This window comes from Perissodus microlepis, chromosome 7 (assembly GCF_051167445.1).
Source record: "Perissodus microlepis isolate ML-2025 ecotype Zambia chromosome 7, ASM5116744v1, whole genome shotgun sequence".
NCBI lineage: Eukaryota > Metazoa > Chordata > Actinopteri > Cichliformes > Cichlidae > Perissodus > Perissodus microlepis.
Window position 1 is genome coordinate 44,528,746 of NC_140467.1, and position 17,655 is coordinate 44,546,400.

Sequence of the window (17,655 nt, forward strand, 5' to 3'; positions counted from 1 at the left end):
GGTGGACAAGCAGAGGAAGACAGCGGTAGAGATAGATGAATGATGAATAAAGTAACAAGTAACCAAGTAACAGATATATAAGGAAGAAGGAACATGAGAAGCTGGAGAAGTTTCAAGGGAAAAGAACTCGAGAAGATATGGAGTGGGGAGGTAACAGTGGTCCCAGTGGTAATCAGAGCACTCGGTGCTGTGGCCCCCAAGCTAGGCGAGTGGCTCCAGCAGATCCCAAAAACAATATTTGAGATGCGCAGTCCTAGGAACAGCAGAGATACTGTGCAGGACCCTCAAGCTCCCAGGACTCTGGTAGAGCACCCGAGCTTGCAGGATAGAGCGCCCACAGGGGCAAGAGGAGATGTTCTTGCTAATAATTTTAGCGGTTTCTTCCCACTGATTGCCAAGGAACACAGAAAAGACCCTTAAACTAAGACCACCTTTTTTTCAAACAACCACAAATTTGGCTTTGCACTACAACTCGTAGTTTTGAAGCCGACTGCATCTGATCTGACCTAGTTTTACTGATTCACTGACCTGTATGCTTTTCCATTTATCCTTTCCTCTTTTGTTTCTCTAGGTACAAACAACACGCTTACCTGCCTCGAGGATGGTCTATGGTCCTTCCCAGAGGCTCTATGTGAGCTTCGTTGCCCAGCCCCTCCTCTTGTACCCAATGCTGTGCTGCAGACAAAACGTTGCCAGCAGTCAGACTTAAAAGTTGGCACACTCTGCAAGTACAAGTGCAGGCCAGGCTACCATGTTACCAATAAACCCAAGCGGTAAAGAAATAAACTGAAATTTTTTTTGTTCATTTTTTGCTACTTTGAAAACTTTGAAACTTTGTTCCCACATGAAATTAGGGTCTGCACGTGATTCAATTAATCATCTCTCTTTTCCTTTTAGGCGTGCATTCAAACGCCAGTGCACAGAAGACGGCACCTGGCTCGAGGGATCTTGCGAACCCGTGACTTGTGATCCTCCACCTCCGATCTTCCATGGCTCCTATAACTGTACCAATGGGTTTCGTTTTGACAGTACCTGCACTCTAAACTGCTCTGACCCTGCTGGTAATACTGCTATCGCCGGCACAGGACGCTCTGCCCATACGGTGAGGCTGCTGCACCCTACTTGCAAGCAGGTCTGTCCATCTCTTTCCTCTCTGTCTATTCTTGCTTTGCCAGTGTCCTTGTCTTCTCTTTTTTTTCTCTTCTTTGCACCCTCACAGTTCTTTTTTGTTTTGTTTGTTCAGCATAACTTAGTAATAAATAATATAATCGCAGATAAATATAGTCCATTTAAAACAATTTGTAACACCAGGCTGATTCTCCAGGATTACTGGTAATGTTGTTTGTTTGGAAACCACTACAGACAAATTGTTATTAATATACTCTTGTGTAAGATCATACATAATTACAAATGACCAATGATAATGTACTAAATTAATGAATTAATGACTGAAAAATAAGATACAGCCTTTATCCTTGCTGTTTTTTTCTGATACGTCTTACTCTGCCCTGCCTGCTTTTCTCCCTGTCTCCCTTAGCCCTACTCAATTTGACGCCATGCTAATTAGATTGCTATTGATTTCCAGAACAGCCCTGCTGCCACAGACTTTTGAAATGTATACACCTTTTAATCTGTTCTGCCTCTTCGACGTTGTGGGTTGGATGCCTACTAAAAATTGGATTGTATTTCCCTGTGCAGTGGCATGGCATCTCAGTGTCCTTGGCCTAGTAGTGTTTGTGCACCTGTGTGTATGTCTGTATGTGTATAATTATTTGTCTGTCAATATATGTGTTATTTTCAGGGCGCAGGGTCCAATGAGATCCGCTGTCGAAAGGATGGAAATTGGACAGGGTCGTTCCGCCTGTGCCCACACAGCCAAGGCCAGTGTTCTTTACCTCAAAACCTCCATTATAGCCTGCAATACTCATGCAAACGAGGACACGGCATAGGTCTGTATGCACAAATCTACTGTTACTTAATGCTTTTTTTATACTAGGTTCATCTTTCACACATTGCCAAACCATTGTGACATAGTCTCACAATGTTTTGGCAATGACGAGGAAAATAAATCTCGGCATTCCTGGTGTTGATCTTTCATTGGTGTAATTCTCTCTGTCTCTTTGTCTGTCTTTCTGTCACACAAACAAACACAGGTGAGGAGTGTGAGCTGACATGTAGAGAGGGGAACAACGATGTTGTGATCCTCCCTCACAATATGACCGTAGAAAAAGTAATGAAGGAGCACTGGAGAAATCCACCTAAGTTGAAGGTAAGTTTGCATGTGTTTGTGTGCGCCTCACAGCTCTGAGAGACGCACTTCACAAAGTTCTGTGAAGCACAACTCTTCTCCTTGGAATTTCACATATAGTTCCTTGATCCTGACTCCATCGCTTGCAATGCAAAATGCCAACCCAATGCCATACAAATATTTGGATTAGAGGCATAGCAACCTTTTAAAATTTATTCTTGACAACAAGTATGAAAACCTCCTGCTGCCCACTTTCCTTTCAGTCTTCAAGATGATATAGTAGTAGATATAGTGGAGAGATAATGAGGTACAAGAACTTTATTCCCAAGGTGTAAAGATTTTTTTCTAAATTCCAGTGTATTTGTCTTGCTGAAGAATTGTTGTGAGGCACTTGTTTTCACCCTCACTACCACTGTGACCAACCTTATTCATTCAGGTTCATTACTGTTAAAGAACACTGAAGCTCACTGGTAATTGGCCTAATTTCGATATACCTTACAGCTACTTAAATAATAAAGTGTTCTTTTTTTGGCAGATAGCAAAAGACAGAGGTAGGAGGCTGTGGTGGAGAAGGTCACATAGCACAGGACCGTACATTTTGTCTCTTTTGGGGCTCTCCGACACAACCATGGTGTCATTTGAGATATTCATGAAGATTATGGTTGAGGTCAGGAGCTGTGTAGAGGTACAGCTGGACTGTGTGTGTTGTCTAAATTCTAATTTTACTCTCAAAATGTATCAATGCCACAAATGTTGAATCTGCCTTAAGTACTTTTGTCAACTTAATGCCCTTTTAGCTGTAGGACAAGAGACAGGTCTTACTAAATAGCATCGTGTTTTGAAACTAGAGAAGCCGCGCCTGACCGAAAGAGTACATTTTATTTTTCTCTTTTTTTTTTCTCCGACAACACCTTTTGTTTCTGTTTCAGAGTCACACTGAGTCAGCAGGTTTTAGTGGTGGATGCCGGGGGAGGGGTGGGTTAGGCCATGTGGACACAAAATGATCTGCTTTTATGGATTTGTGTAATTGATATGATTTGTGCTCAGGGGTAATTTCAAACCTGAGGTTATGCTGTTGGGTCCATCTGATAGTGTAAGAGAAGTCAGAGAAGTGATGTTGGTAGGATGACTGTCAAAGAGTAGGAAAGTGTGTTGAGGATAAGAGGTTAGAAGAGGTAAAGCTTTCAAGGTAATGACCACAAGTCTAAGCAAGTGTAATGTTTTGTTTTGTCCCTCCTTCTGTCAGCTCATCCTGTGTTGATATATCATAATTAATGCGTGCACACAGTCCTATCCCGAACATATACACGCAGTCAAAGCAGCTACCGTAATATCTAAAAGGGCAAACAGAAATTTGCCTTATGGCACAGGAGTGGCCAGGGGTGATCGTAAATGATAAGAAATCAGTTTATATTCCTCCTAATGACTAATGGTCCTAGTCTGGCCACCCTATAAAAATGGTCTGCCACTCGTGTGGCAAGATGTTCCCAATGGTAGCATGTTAGATTTGCGATCACATAATTGTCATAGTGCTATTACTGACATTAGTGACATTAATGGTGAACCTTATTCCTACTCAGTTAATTCTAGTATCAGAAAAAGATGAAAAATAAAACTGAATGACCACCCAAGAGATAAGGATGCAAAAACACAGAAATACAAGATAGAAAGGGTATTAACAAAACAGAACAGAAGGATACTGCAGTAGTGGGAAGTGAAAAATAATAATAGTCATGGTGAAGGCTAACAGTTGTAATAACACCAGGAATGCTGTAAGTAGGAATTGGCAAACTATCCCTAGAGGGTGGAATTCTTCATGCACCATCTACAAGAGAATTAATGTCCCCACTTTCTAGTTCTACTTTGCTGAGCTGGAAATCAGCGTTGCCCACCTTAGTAAGTGATGTTGATTTATTGCCTTTAAACTAGTTGTATTTTGGTTCTTAGTGTGACCCACTTAGAATTCTCTCCTCCTTCTTTATCTCCACCTTCCCTCTTTCTTTTCCCTGTCTCTCTATCTATGACTACTCTGTGCCCTCAGCACCCTCCTCCCCCTTTATCAGCAAAATTACCCTGTCGGGCTTGCTGCAGAATTAGTCATTTTCTATATGACATGACCTCTTCTGTGGTGGTGCTGAGATAGGGATCTATTTTTATGTGGTATCAGTCCCCTGGGGAGGCTTCAGAGGGTGAGGATCCCATACGTAGTGAGGGGTGAGGCCAGGCTACAATCATGGATTATCATGATTTACGACATTGCAGTGAGAGGAAAGAGAGAGAGAGAATGAGAGAGAAGGGGAGAGTTTCTAGATGACATCATCACTGTAGAGCACAAGAAGGAGAGAAAGAAAAAGTACAGCATTTGCAAAAAGTTTCACCTGTAATATAAAATAATGTTCTCAGTATTCCACCGTATATACTGACCATTAGAGCCCTTCCCTGTAGACGCACAGGCATACACACACACAGCAGGCATGTCTGGACTCAGCTATGCAGTACTATATCACAGTAGTAGAAGCATCACTCTCACAGCTCTCAGTTGCCCTCAGATGCTATGTTGTTGATTCTCTCCACCTTGAAGCCTGTATCTTTCTTTTTGCATTGATTTGCTGACATGACTGTAATGAAAAATACCTTAGTTTGCAGCAACAAAAGAAAAGAATGTCAACTTTGTGAGATATTGGGGCACAATGGATCTGAAAAATGGACCAGCTGAGGTCAGCGGGGTTTTGCTGCAAATGGCGCTTTTGGTCATGGGCAGTACTATATAAGCTCGATTTACATATCCTATAAGCAAAGCCTCTGTTTGCCTGTTCACGTACAAATTCCCAACATGGGACTTTATGAGGTCACAGTCGTGAAATTAAAAATGCCCTTTCATCGTCATGTAACTATTTACACCCTTATATACTTGTACAGTGTATGCTTAGAAGGGTGCATTAGCACATATAGCTGTACATTCAGTGTACACATTGCTGTCCACCTGCCCTGAGCACAAATGTTTTCTGCTGCATTTCAAAGAGAAACACAGCAGGAGAACAGAATGGGATTCCACACATTCTGCAAAGATATTAGATAACATGGTCCTCTTACCTCTGTGCTTCTGTCTTTCTCATGCTTCCAGTTCCTTATCCTCCTGGGGGTATGACTAAGTTATAAAAAACATTTTTTTTTAAGTTATGTCTTTTAAAAATCAATTTACTCGGTTTCAGTGTAAAGCAAAGGAGGCTTCACAAAAAAGCTTCTATGAGTAGCACATGAGCTCTTTTGATAATGTCTGTGTTTCCCTGTCTTAGGGGTGTGTCCGTGCACAGCTTAAATGTGCCCATTGAGTTTAGTACGGTTAGGGATTATGTGGCCTGAAATCTGGGAAACAAGGACCAACTCCTGGCAGGAAATAAATTGTACAGAGCAACTTTTCAAGCGTCAGTATTTCTTTGTTTCAACCCACAAATGTTGATTTATCTTACAGAGTATTATCTGTACAATGGGGCTGAAATGGTATCCACACCCAGAATTCCTCCACTGCATCAAAGGATGTGAGGTAAGGCATACAAAAATGTAATTTTCATACCTACTTTCTTGACTCAAACACAGGATATATGGTGTTTAAAGCTTTCGGTACTACCTTCTGTACTTAGTCCACCCTGAATGCTTATTAAGAATTAAGAGGGTACGTAGCAATCAGGTGCTGCTGATCAAATGCACTTGATTAATTGCTCATCAACAAGTGAGACTGGAGCTTTCAGATGTGTGCTAACACAATGCTGCTATCTACTTATAACTGGACATCCGAGCAAATTCATCCCAAGGTCAGAATGTTAAAATTCATAATAGTACAATTAGAAAAAAGCCTGAACAAGTCTGGCTTGTTTGGAAGGGTTCCTGGGCGAATATGGAACAGCTTAGGGGTGGTGATTTGGGCTTGTTTTAGGACCTGGACAGTCACTAAGTTGACCGTAAACTTCTTTCCATAGCAAAGGATTCTAGAATCAAATGTGAGGCTTGTGAAACACCAAAACCTTTCCCAAGACTGTGTCATTCAACAGGACAATGATCCCAAGAATAGTAGCAAATCTACCACAGAATGGCTGAAAAAAGTAAATAATCAAGGTGTTACAATAGTCCAGCTCAAGTCCAGACATCCTGATTGGAATGCTGTGATGGGAACTTAAGAGGGCTGTATACAACCAAATATCTGCAAATGTTAATTAACTAACATAGTTCTGTTAAGAAGAGTGGGCCAAATTTCCTTCACAAGTCAAAAAAAGTGTGATAAAGTCATACCGAAAAATTATTACTTCAAGTAATAATGGTAAAGGTGATAAAGGTGGATATATATGCTACTAAATCATGTGGTATAGTTAGAGTTTCAAAGAACTGGAAAGAGTCCTGTGAAAACTTTCTTTTTTACATCAGTGTAGATGAGTTATAAGTAAAATCCTCAGACAATAGTTGAAGAAAGAAAACCAAGCAGGTCCATAATGAGCTTTCTTCCTTCTGGGACATATTGCTGTTATTAACAACTCTGCACAGGGACAGAAAACATTAGGCACTCACAAGTCATTTAAACATGTTGCTGATGTACAGGTGTCTCTTATCAGACTTATATATAAGGTCCATTGAAGAGCTATTAACTAGCTATAATCTGGTGTAATGCCTCCTAAAATAATTTACACACATGACTGTGTCATTATGCTATGTTTTTCCCTCCATTAATGGGGAATTCACAAGTGAATGCAACATCTGAAGGAATTCCACCTTACTTCATGGAAGAATGATATCATCCACTCATTTTGGCCAATTGGATAACCTGATTGGTAACCCAAGCGGAGAGGGTGGGGCCAACCCAATAAATCAAATTACTGGAGCATTATGTGCAGTGAATAGTTTATGGTGTCCTCAGTTTGATTTACGGGTCTGGGCGACTAAGGGCTTAAAGAGTCACATTGAAGAATGAGGAAAATGTAATGTATCAGATTTATCAGCAAATTCATCCAGAGGCTTCTAAAAGCCCCAAAATGCTCAAGAGAAAACTACAGCAAAAGACTCTGAGAGTTGTGGCAGCAATTAACGAGGCAAGATGTTCTTAGCTCAGTGTCTTTGCCTAATTGCTTGGCTCTTTGTCTTTGGTATAGCCATTCATGGGAGACAACTACTGTGACTCGGTAAACAACAGAGCCTTCTGTAACTACGATGGAGGAGACTGCTGCCAATCGACTGTCAAGACTAAAAAGGTTAGTGGCATTTATGTACCTGGAAATGAGACCCAACAAACCCCCCCCCCCAAAAAAAAAAGTACTTATCCCACCTCCTGCATATGTTTTTATCATTTTACTCTACTGCTATGCATTCAGTGGAGGTTGCATGATATCTTTAATAAGCTTTGATACTTGTGAAAATCCTATTTTCAGTGTACTGTAATGAATCACAGTGCTCTGCTGAAAGCTATAGTATTTCAACTTTTGGACGATCTCTAAACAATTTCTTCCTTCCATTGTCTTGTGTGTACTGGTAGACAGATTACAGACCCTGAATTCAAGAGAGTGGGAGGTTTTAGACTTCATCAATAGTGCTCGCAAAATACCACTTGCTGCAGTATTTTGTTACTTAATCTGTTATTTTGTATAGTGTGTTCACACAATTATGTGAAATTTGGGTAGTAATTTTACTTTATTTTTAGTATTTTTAGACTATTTTAAGTAAAGGCTGTAGTTATTTGATGAGTACATCTTACTTACTTTACTAACTCATTCTAATAATAAAAGAGAACTGTCATTTTATTTATGCATTCGTTTAATCTTTCAAGAATTTTGTTTTCTATTCTTAAAATTCAGCATTGCATTTTTAAAAAATGATGATTTCTGTGGTATTAACTCCCTAAATTCTGAGTGGTACTTTGCCTGTCTCATCCCTGCCAGCTATTGGCAAGAATTATAGATGGATGTGTAGTTTAGCTTCTGGGCTGCAGCATCTGCTTTCCTGGCCTGGCCTGTTTCTCTGAATCTGGTGAAAGACTTTGGTTGTACTCCTGGCATATCCATCTGTATTTCTGGCTAGATTTATATTGAAATTGATGTCTATCACTGGATATGTCACTGTGTCTTAGTGGACAGCTTTGTCGTATCCCAATTTCATGTTTTTGGGATACATACATATATATATATATATATATATATATATATATATATATATATATATATATATATATATATATATATATATATATAGTAAAGTTGTTAGTTAGCAACTTCATCTTCATCTTTAGCATCTATCTATTAAATCACTATGAATCTATCTTAAAATACAAATTCTTCAATTTCCTTCTTCTATTTATGTGCTATTGGCTTCTGTCAGAATGCGATTCAAAATTTGAGTCTTTGAGTTCTTTCTTTTATAAGTTAACTATCAAATCTAAGCTATTGTATTCCAAATGCAGCAGAGAGTTGATGAATTGTTATCAAATTGCAAAATCTTCTGACCCTTTGGGCAGAACTTGCATAACGCACTTTTGTTGATGGATCCTATCAGGAGAACAGGCCTTATTTTTTGAGAGTTAGAAGTTATACATCAAAGGGTAGCATGGTCTAATGTTATGTTTGGATGGAGCAACACATCTACAGTTTAAAACTGAAATGCTTTTGAAGGTTTTGACATCTGTGTCTGTGTTCCAGAAATAGTTTAGACTAGCTGAACGCTAAAGAAATCTTGAAGCACAATCAAAAAGCAGTGTCCTCCACAAAGGCTTATACTCTATACTCTAAATTTAAGAAATTAAATTTGTATCAAAATTTAATGGGTCCTTCTGTTGCTCATATACCGCATGCACCAAATTTGATTAAATTTCACTAGGTTTCAGGGTAACCTTGCTTTCAATTACACATACACACAAATTACATGGGCCAATGCCCTGCCAAAACAAATGTCTATGCCCCATCTCAAAACTTCAAAGAAAGCGATCCCCATCTGCACTAGTTTTAGCATTTTTTTCTTTGCCCATACTCTACCTCTTCACCAAGAAATCAATTTGGAAGTTTATGCATGGTCTTGTCAACAAGAAGACAGACAAACATACAAAACTCATTAACATCAGAAATACATTTTTGCATTTTGCATTCATTGAAAAATGCTTTTCAAACCATGTGCGCAAAGAAGTAATCTCCTCATTCTATAACTGTCAACCACAGAGCCACGTACTGCACAACACAAGATTAGCAGATTCAGAGAAACCTTTAACTATATTGACAGCGTACTCTATATTAAACTTGAGCAATAGTTTTAAAGAAAACGTCTCAGTATATATCAATATAAGAAGACGCATGCAAGAGAGATATACTTTTTAACACACAGTCCCTGAGGTTTACAGGTTTTAAAAGAAAATTGAACAAAGAAACATTAGGCAAAGAGAAACATTTTGTGAAACCACCCTCGTAGTCAGTAACAGCTGATAAAGATCTGCCGATACTTTATTTCTTCCTTGGTGACACTCTCCAGGCCATTCACCACAGCAACCTTCAGCTGCTCTTTGTTGCCGGGTCACTCTGCCTGTAGTCTTGTTTTAAATCACTATGAATGAATTTTTAATGGGATTTATGGCTGACTTGGTCAGTCAAGGAAATTCTTGATTGTTTTTGGTTGTTTTTGGCTGTATGTTAAAGACCTGAATGATGAAATATCATACATTTATATTTATTTGTCTCAGTTTGAACACACAAATATTATTGTAACATCTTGCAACAAAAAAAGTGGAATTGTGTCTCAAGTCCATTTAGTATGTGTGATTCTTAGTATTCAATAGTACGGCATGCAAGTTTACACACAGCTTGTAATCTACAGTTTGTTTATTTTGACTCTTCGTCCCCTGCTGGGGCTCAGACCACCTGCTGCTGGTAATCATATATGGACACGCCTCTGCCCAGGCTGAGGGAAAAAGAGCATTTCTAACATTTCCCCAAATAACTTTGTTGCCTCCTAATACTTCAAAATATTGGTAATAGATAGAATAGTAGTAATATGATATTTATCAGCAAAAATGTCTAGCAAAGTATGGTTTTACTTTCCAGAACCTCAATTGTTGTGGAGGAATCTTGCAAGACTTAATGCTATAGTATTTCTAAGCCAAAGAAACGGCATACTGAAAGTCAATAGTGTGATCCACAAAACTTGTACAAAACTATTACTGAAATAACTACACGAATTAAGCGTGAAACAATCCAGTGAATGCTATTATTACTAATAGTCATACTAGAAATAACAATGAGGTGAAGATAAGTTCTGTGATCTTCACCGCGATCTGCTATAATTCTTAATTTTCAAAGAAATTGGAAAGTTTTATCCGTTTTTCTTAATGACTCTAGACTGTTCCCCTGGGTTTACACCTGAACAATGCTTGTCCAAATTTGACTTAAAGACATTATGCATGGACTGCAACTACAACTGGCTGGTGTTTTCCACTAGTGGGTCCCCTGCAAATTATGCAAGGCATTTAAAAAAAATTATTCTGAAATAACCAGTTGTAATTTGATTTATCAGCTGCCAGGAGCAAGGGGCAAGGAAAGGTTACTGTGGGTGAGAAAGAAAAAGGAAACACTAAGGAATTAAGCTGATATGTGAAATTGATATAGGAACAAAGGAAAACCAGATGTTTGACATTAATCCCTTTTCTTGCGAGCACATTGCTTAATTGATGCTTTTTGCTCGCAAACACATGTTGCTTAATGTCTTGGCCAATATAAACATACCTTGTTTTCACGAAACTCAATTTAACCTGAATGCGAGTTTTAAATTATTACATTTTAACAGCCTTCCTGACAATCTTTATATGTTACTTTGATATCGCTGCCCAAATTTCCTTTCTATTTATTGTTTTAGTACTTGCGTTAATAAGACATTTGGATTTAGTTGTTTATCTCATATTCTCACAATCATTCCTTTTTGATCAACTCAGACAAGTCAGTTACAGGGCGTTTTGCACCTGATGCTTATTTTCTCCAAATTAAACAGATGCATGGCGGGTAACCCAGGACAGAGATTCATAAAAAAAATATGTTATATATAATAAAAACAAATGTGTAACTCATTACAGATTCTGCTTCTCTGACCTGCTGATTAATGCTTTTCCCAGCTGACAAAGACAGACAGTTTTTATCTCTTCAGAGTGAAATCAATGTTCCCATCCAGACCTCAAATAAAGACATTGTTCCAGCTCGCTTACATGTGCCTAAACACATATTTCATCAACAAAGGTTTTGTTTCTGTGACACTGTGATTTTTTTTCTTGTTGTTAGCTAGAAATTTTTTTTAAGTCATCGACACTTGTCTTAATCAGAGACAATAGCATAATCCTTTTTTGGCTGTCTTTGATACAGTACATTTACTCTGCTATAATAAAATACAGTTCCACGCATTAAATTAAATTTGGTTATTTGTGAGGTGTTTTTTATTTAAGTACCTGTGCATTAGATTTACTGACTAGAGACAAAAATAACTTTTTGATTTTTTTTGCAATATCTCCGATGTCTCTTTGCAGTAGGCTCCTTGACCCGGCTGGTTGTATTCTGGTTATATCCTATGTAAAAGCAAGGTTACTGAGTGCACACGTTGGTTTGCCATTAAATAGCCCTCTTCCAACAGCTATGTCGCTATTTATGGATGTAAGTGTTGATGTGAATTTCTGTTCAATGTGATTTTTTTGTATATGTAGACAGCAACAGTTTTATCAGACGTATAACATGTAATTGCCAGCATTACCCCACTGCACTCTCCAGCTAACTGCTATTTTGTCTCTGTCCTGACAGCCACATGGTTAATTTACACAGATAATGAATTATAAAAGTTGTAATGTAATTGCACTGTAATTAAATTTCATAAATAAAGCAAAACCAACAGATAAATGATTGTGAGAGAAGAAGAAGTGAAAGCTGTGCACTAAATAGAAATGCTGTCATGCAGTTAGCATTTTTTTAACATTAGCGTCAGCATTTAGGAAATATTTACTAGTTGTGGCTCTGGCAGTACAACTAGTACAAACTTTTTCTACAAATGCCAGTCAACGCCGTAACACAAAATAATTGTTCATTAATGTTGTTTGTGTAAGCTAGCTAGCTTTTGCCATCACCTGACGCTGAAAATGAATCTTTCTTCCGCTGGCTTGTTAACGTAGCTAACATGGTGACCATTGAGGGTGAGAAGAGAAGTTTTTAAATACCTTTTTGTCTAGTATGAATAAACTGAGTAAAGGTGGTGCAGTGTAGAGAGCGTGAATGCACATAGGAGCCGTGATAGTAGCCTGCAGAAGAATGAGAACCAGCAAAGGCCTTCTCAAAGACTAATGGAAAATTCCATAGGAGCCCAACGCCCCACCCCCATCTCTGCATTCCCTCATTCATTATCTCATTATCATGCAGTCTTCCCTTCACACATTCCCACTTTCAGTCACTTGGGTTGTCTTTTTTTTTCTCACTCTCGCTTAATCTAATTCACACACAAACAAAACGCACCTGAACAGACACAAACCATCAGTTGCTGCTGGCGATGCATTGGTCATTCAGTAGGAATTTTACTGTTGCTTGTTATTGTTCCCAGTGTATGCCATTGAACTTACTGGTGCTTTATTTTCATAAAACCACAGACAGATCTTGTTTGCCTGATTACTTCTATTTACTTCTCTATTTTGGTAACAGAACAAAATGGTTTTCCAACATGCACTCATCATCGTATATCTTTTCTATGATTTGAGTCCGTCCAGCAAGTCTGTGGATAATAAATAGATAAATCAATAAGTATTCACCCTCACTTCTTTATTCTGCAACCAAAATCCAAAAAGGTCATGTAATGGTCAGTAGTTTATCATTTTTATGTCAGTTCAATGATGGAAGAGATACAACACAATTCATGAAAACATCTGTACACCCCAGTTAATGAAAGCCGCTTAAAGTGACTTCTTTACCGCTGTTGCACGATTGTTTATTATTATGCTCTCCGGCATCACAATCCATGCCTCTTAAAATGTAAACTGATTCAACAGTTCAATATGAAAAATCTTAATGTTTGGAATGTAATACAATTTCCTCCAGACACAATCCTGAGCACTTTGTTTTCTTACCAAACAAAATCATATTAAAGGAATTATGTAATTTTCACTTAAGTTTTCCAGAGCTTTCTCTTTTTGCATGTTCGTTCAGAATTTATTCCCGATAAGAGCTGAATAACAGCTGGAAGGGGGAAAAAAGAGGGGAAAATGTACTGAAAAACGATGGACCTCGTTTACTTTTCTTCCACTTCCCAGCAAATACTGCTATATCCCTTTGTTTTGGTAATGATTTGTGTATTAGGAGTTCTGGATGACTTGCTGTGTGTTGTTCAACCCCAGGAGCTTTGAAGGTGCAAGGACTGGCTGCACGTAAGGTCACCACAGGATCTCCCCTTAATAGTTGCAAGCTGTTGGCTGGATTTGGACAGGCAGAGAGGAGAGGAAGTAAGGGTTATGGAGTGTGCCTTTCTGAGGGTTCCCTGCACAAGACCCTTTTTAGCCCCCCCACCACCTATTTTGGAAGGAATTCCTTTCTTGGATATAGTTGGCCTCTCTTTGAGAACATTTTATGAATGTGCCTGTATGTTTTTCTGTCTGATTTGGGTCTCGGGTGAGCGCTGAGATCCTTCCCAGCCCCTCGCCGCTGTTTACCACTCTCAGTCTAGCACAAGTATGCTCAACATATGATTTGCTATGTGTCATGACTGATGCTTTTTGTTCAGGTGACAGTCTGATATCTACTAACCGCTATGGCTGCAATCCATCTTTTGAAACAAAAACAAATCCTGTCTCTATGTAAGTCGCCTGGAAACACACAATCTTTAACACATGATCTTTTATGAAAAGTGGCTGTTGCTTTTCCACATGGAGGCCAGTGTACTGTGATAGAATTCAGATTTTAATGGCATAGTTTCCTTTAATTCCTACCTTTTATTTGTATGAGTATGGGGAGCAAGGACTGAAGGTGGACTGGGCAAAAAAGCATGAGAGAGAGAGGGGCATAATAATGTGAATATAAAGAGCAGGGCTTTTCTACACAGCTGAGCAAAGGTAGTTACACAGCAGGAGGACACACTCCCCACAGGCTTTAGGGGTTTAGGCTGGTAACTGATGCCAAGTGCTTGCATTTGAATTGCCAAAAGTTAGTTATGTGTTCTTTGGTTCTTAAGTGGCTCTTTTTCCTTCCATATCTAATCTGTAACAACTTTATTTTTGCCCATAGTTCTTTCTGTCTCTCGCTCTCATTCCAATTTTGTATTTATAGCATATTTTTTTACAGTCTGTGACTTTTAATTTAAATTTCTTAATGGCCTCGGTTATCTCAGACTCATATACTTGTAAGATTTCACTGATACTTAATTTTTAGGTTTTTCAGTACACTAGTGCTCTTGGTGCTGTGACAAACAATTCTTTGAAACCATTCACAGGTCTTGAGACCTGTGAATGTAATATATGAATGTAGGAGCATGAACATGCCACTGGTTAGGTTTTGCTTATATCTTAAATTCTAGATAAAGACTGAATAAGAAAGCAAAACATCTGTATTAACACACTCTAATCTATAATGACATATAAAAATATATATGGCTGCTTACAATTCCCTCTAATAATCTTATTTATGTAATTTACGTAATAAACAGTTTGGTATCTCTAGATCTCTAGATAAGCCATTTCCCTTTCCCCCAGCCCTTTGCCCAAAAAGCCACCTTTTTTCCTTTAAGCGCTGGCTTAAACGCACAAACTGCAAACACAGACATGTCAATAGGAACTCTGTTATTTCGACCTGTTCCTGAAATTGAAGGATGTGGCTCTGACAAAGTCTGCGTTCTTCTGAAGGGCTTTCATGTTGCTGTCAGTGGGTGTCCTCGCACAGGCCTTCTCTAGCCCAGGGACATAGGGCAGCACGATGGCCCCCAGGCCCACAAGGCCAGTCAGTCAGTCTAATTTCCCAGCCACCCTGAGAGAACCTTAAGTCAGGGCCAGATGTGGCAGCTGGCGCAGCCACCCTGGAGGTCAAGGTCAAAGGAAACCATGTCAAATTTGCCACCCACCATCACTCTCTAGATTGAGAGATAAACAGAACTGCCCTTGGAGGAGAAATAAAGGAATGGGAAGTGTATTGAGATATTGTGCTGCAAGAGAAGGGGAATAATAAAGCAAGACACAGCAAGCGAGACACTCCAAAACAAACAATGTGGAAGTGTGAAACTCAGAATTATTGTAATTAAACTAGGAAAGAGTTGTACGGGAATGAGGAACCCCATGTTCTTGGCTTCAAAATGCTACAAAGGAAACTCTGGTCATGCATTTGACAGCTGTTTTTGAAGTGTGTCTGGCCTTGGGCTTGTAAAGTCATCACACGTAGGCCTCATTTTCTCAGAGGAGTCTGGGCACTGCCCACCTGGCCCTGACATTAAGAACACCGCCCCCACACATAAACAACTTATTTTATACCTAATTTCAAAGGAGAACCTGCGTCACTGCTCCTCTGTGACTAGCATGCTCCCCCACAGACCCGCTGTCAATAAAGTCCCAATTCTTAAAATTATTGCCCCTATTTTATGTCATTTGGCACCAATGAAGGTATAACATTTTGGTTGTAAGCATTTTCTTTTAACTGCAATCTTTACTAATTTTTTTTTAGAAAAGTACTATGAAATCAAAAAAATTTTATATATATTATAAGGCTAGCACGCCTTATTTCAGTCATGCAAGCCTTGAAGCGGGTCACTGACCCCTGGAAACTACTGGCCACTATGGAAAAGTGTATAGTAGATGTATAATACAAGTTGCTGGCAGCTGCTAGTGTGAAACTGTCACAAACTGGTATGTAGCGGTATATGGCATATTGGTAAATGGCGCTACACAGAAAATCTCTTTGCAAATGCGTTGGTTTCTAGCAGGTAGCTGCAGTCACCAGAAGTTTGCACAATCACCAACTACTAGTGAGTACAAGTAGTTGACATTAGTTTCCAAATTATTGTTAGACAGTAGCTCTCGCTGGTCAGGAAGACTACTGTCGTATCTGCAAACACTCATCAAGTGGTAATGAAATTCTGTACAATGTAAACTGTACACTGGATATGAGCAGATTCCATGCAAAATGAAACGTGTGGCTGAGGAAAAAAGGCTACGCATTAGAATGCTTGACTCCAAAGTAAATGCTGTTCCTTAACACTGCAACCAACACATTTCAAAAGATGCAGTAGCCAATGCTACAGAGTGTTTTTGGTGCAGCACCCTCTTTTTGACTCACTGGAGATAGCCAGCAACCTCCAAAAACCACTTTCCAAGCGATCAGAGGATACATATTTTTCCTAGCCACTGGAAGCTGGTTGACTGATCTTTAAGCCTTTGTGGCTGAAGCTGTAATAGCTTAGAGACTGTTTGCTTATCAGCAGGCCACCTTTCTTCCAGTTTTACCTCACTCTCCCAAGCTTTGGACCTCTGCACTACACAATGCCATTAAAGTTAAACTGAATCTAATGAAAACTATCAGAAACTTGAAGATCTGATAAAATTGTTTAGTTGTAGACAGGAAATCAATCAGTGTGTGATTGTAGATCAAATTAAGTTTTTAACAGCATCTTTTAGTTAATGGGAAATTCAAATTTTTAGATAGTATGAGCTCATGGTGTAATTTGTAAGATGGCATAGGAGTAGTCTCAGTAATTATACAGCAGCTACTCCGTATTTAGTTAATAGCACAATGATCCTCCCCTGGAAACAACTCATCCTCTAGTAGCCAGATAGCTTTCACTAATAGCTGTCTTTGTCTTGAGATGTGCTGTTAGAATCTGCTGGTTGCACTGACCAGCTTCTATACATTTACAGTGTATACTGAAACTCATTGTGCAAAAAATGAAGTATCACTCTGCTCTAATGTGAAAAAAGTGACACTGATAGCAAGCCTAGGACAAAATGCAGACATCCTTGGTTCACCGGCTGCCTTTCACTGCTTGGACCACACGTGTTTCTTGTTTGGCCTGCAGATGAAGGACACATTTTGTGTACCGAATCAGCTGAAGCAGGCCCCCCAAGAGGTGGGCAGACAAGTCAGCAGCCGCTGGTGCTAGTGACGCATTACCATCGTTATCTAGTGACGTCAAAGCCAGAGGCAATGTCCACTGATCTTCCGGTTCTGTGTTCACCTGATAGTCTTTGACATAAGACTATCAGAAAAAACAAGGGGATCAGTTGCTGTGATAGTATGGTTAATATCATGAGTCTTCTATGAGCAGAAAATGTTGAAAAAAAGACCAAACACGTACCTAAAGTCACCTCATAGTAGAATGACACTACTGTTTGATGGCATCACATAAAGTACTGCAAATGTCTAGCATAAAAAGACTTGTTAGATGTAATTGTCCATTAG

General features: G+C 39.1%; 1 protein-coding gene across 2 annotated transcripts in view; it reads left to right on the forward strand.

The window, feature by feature from the left end:
* pappaa (pregnancy-associated plasma protein A, pappalysin 1a) overlaps positions 1-17,655 on the forward strand; it is a 112,781-nt gene that overhangs the window by 87,486 nt on the left and 7,640 nt on the right. Inside the window, exons 16-21 of one of the 2 annotated variants that reach the window (XM_084935331.1) lie at positions 572-773; positions 898-1,132; positions 1,802-1,949; positions 2,154-2,269; positions 5,721-5,792; positions 7,387-7,485. In XM_084935331.1, the coding sequence (XP_084791457.1) occupies positions 572-773; positions 898-1,132; positions 1,802-1,949; positions 2,154-2,269; positions 5,721-5,792; positions 7,387-7,485 (872 nt within the window). The remainder of the gene's footprint in view (positions 1-571; positions 774-897; positions 1,133-1,801; positions 1,950-2,153; positions 2,270-5,720; positions 5,793-7,386; positions 7,486-17,655) is intronic. The other variant, XM_084935332.1, reaches the window with a different exon arrangement.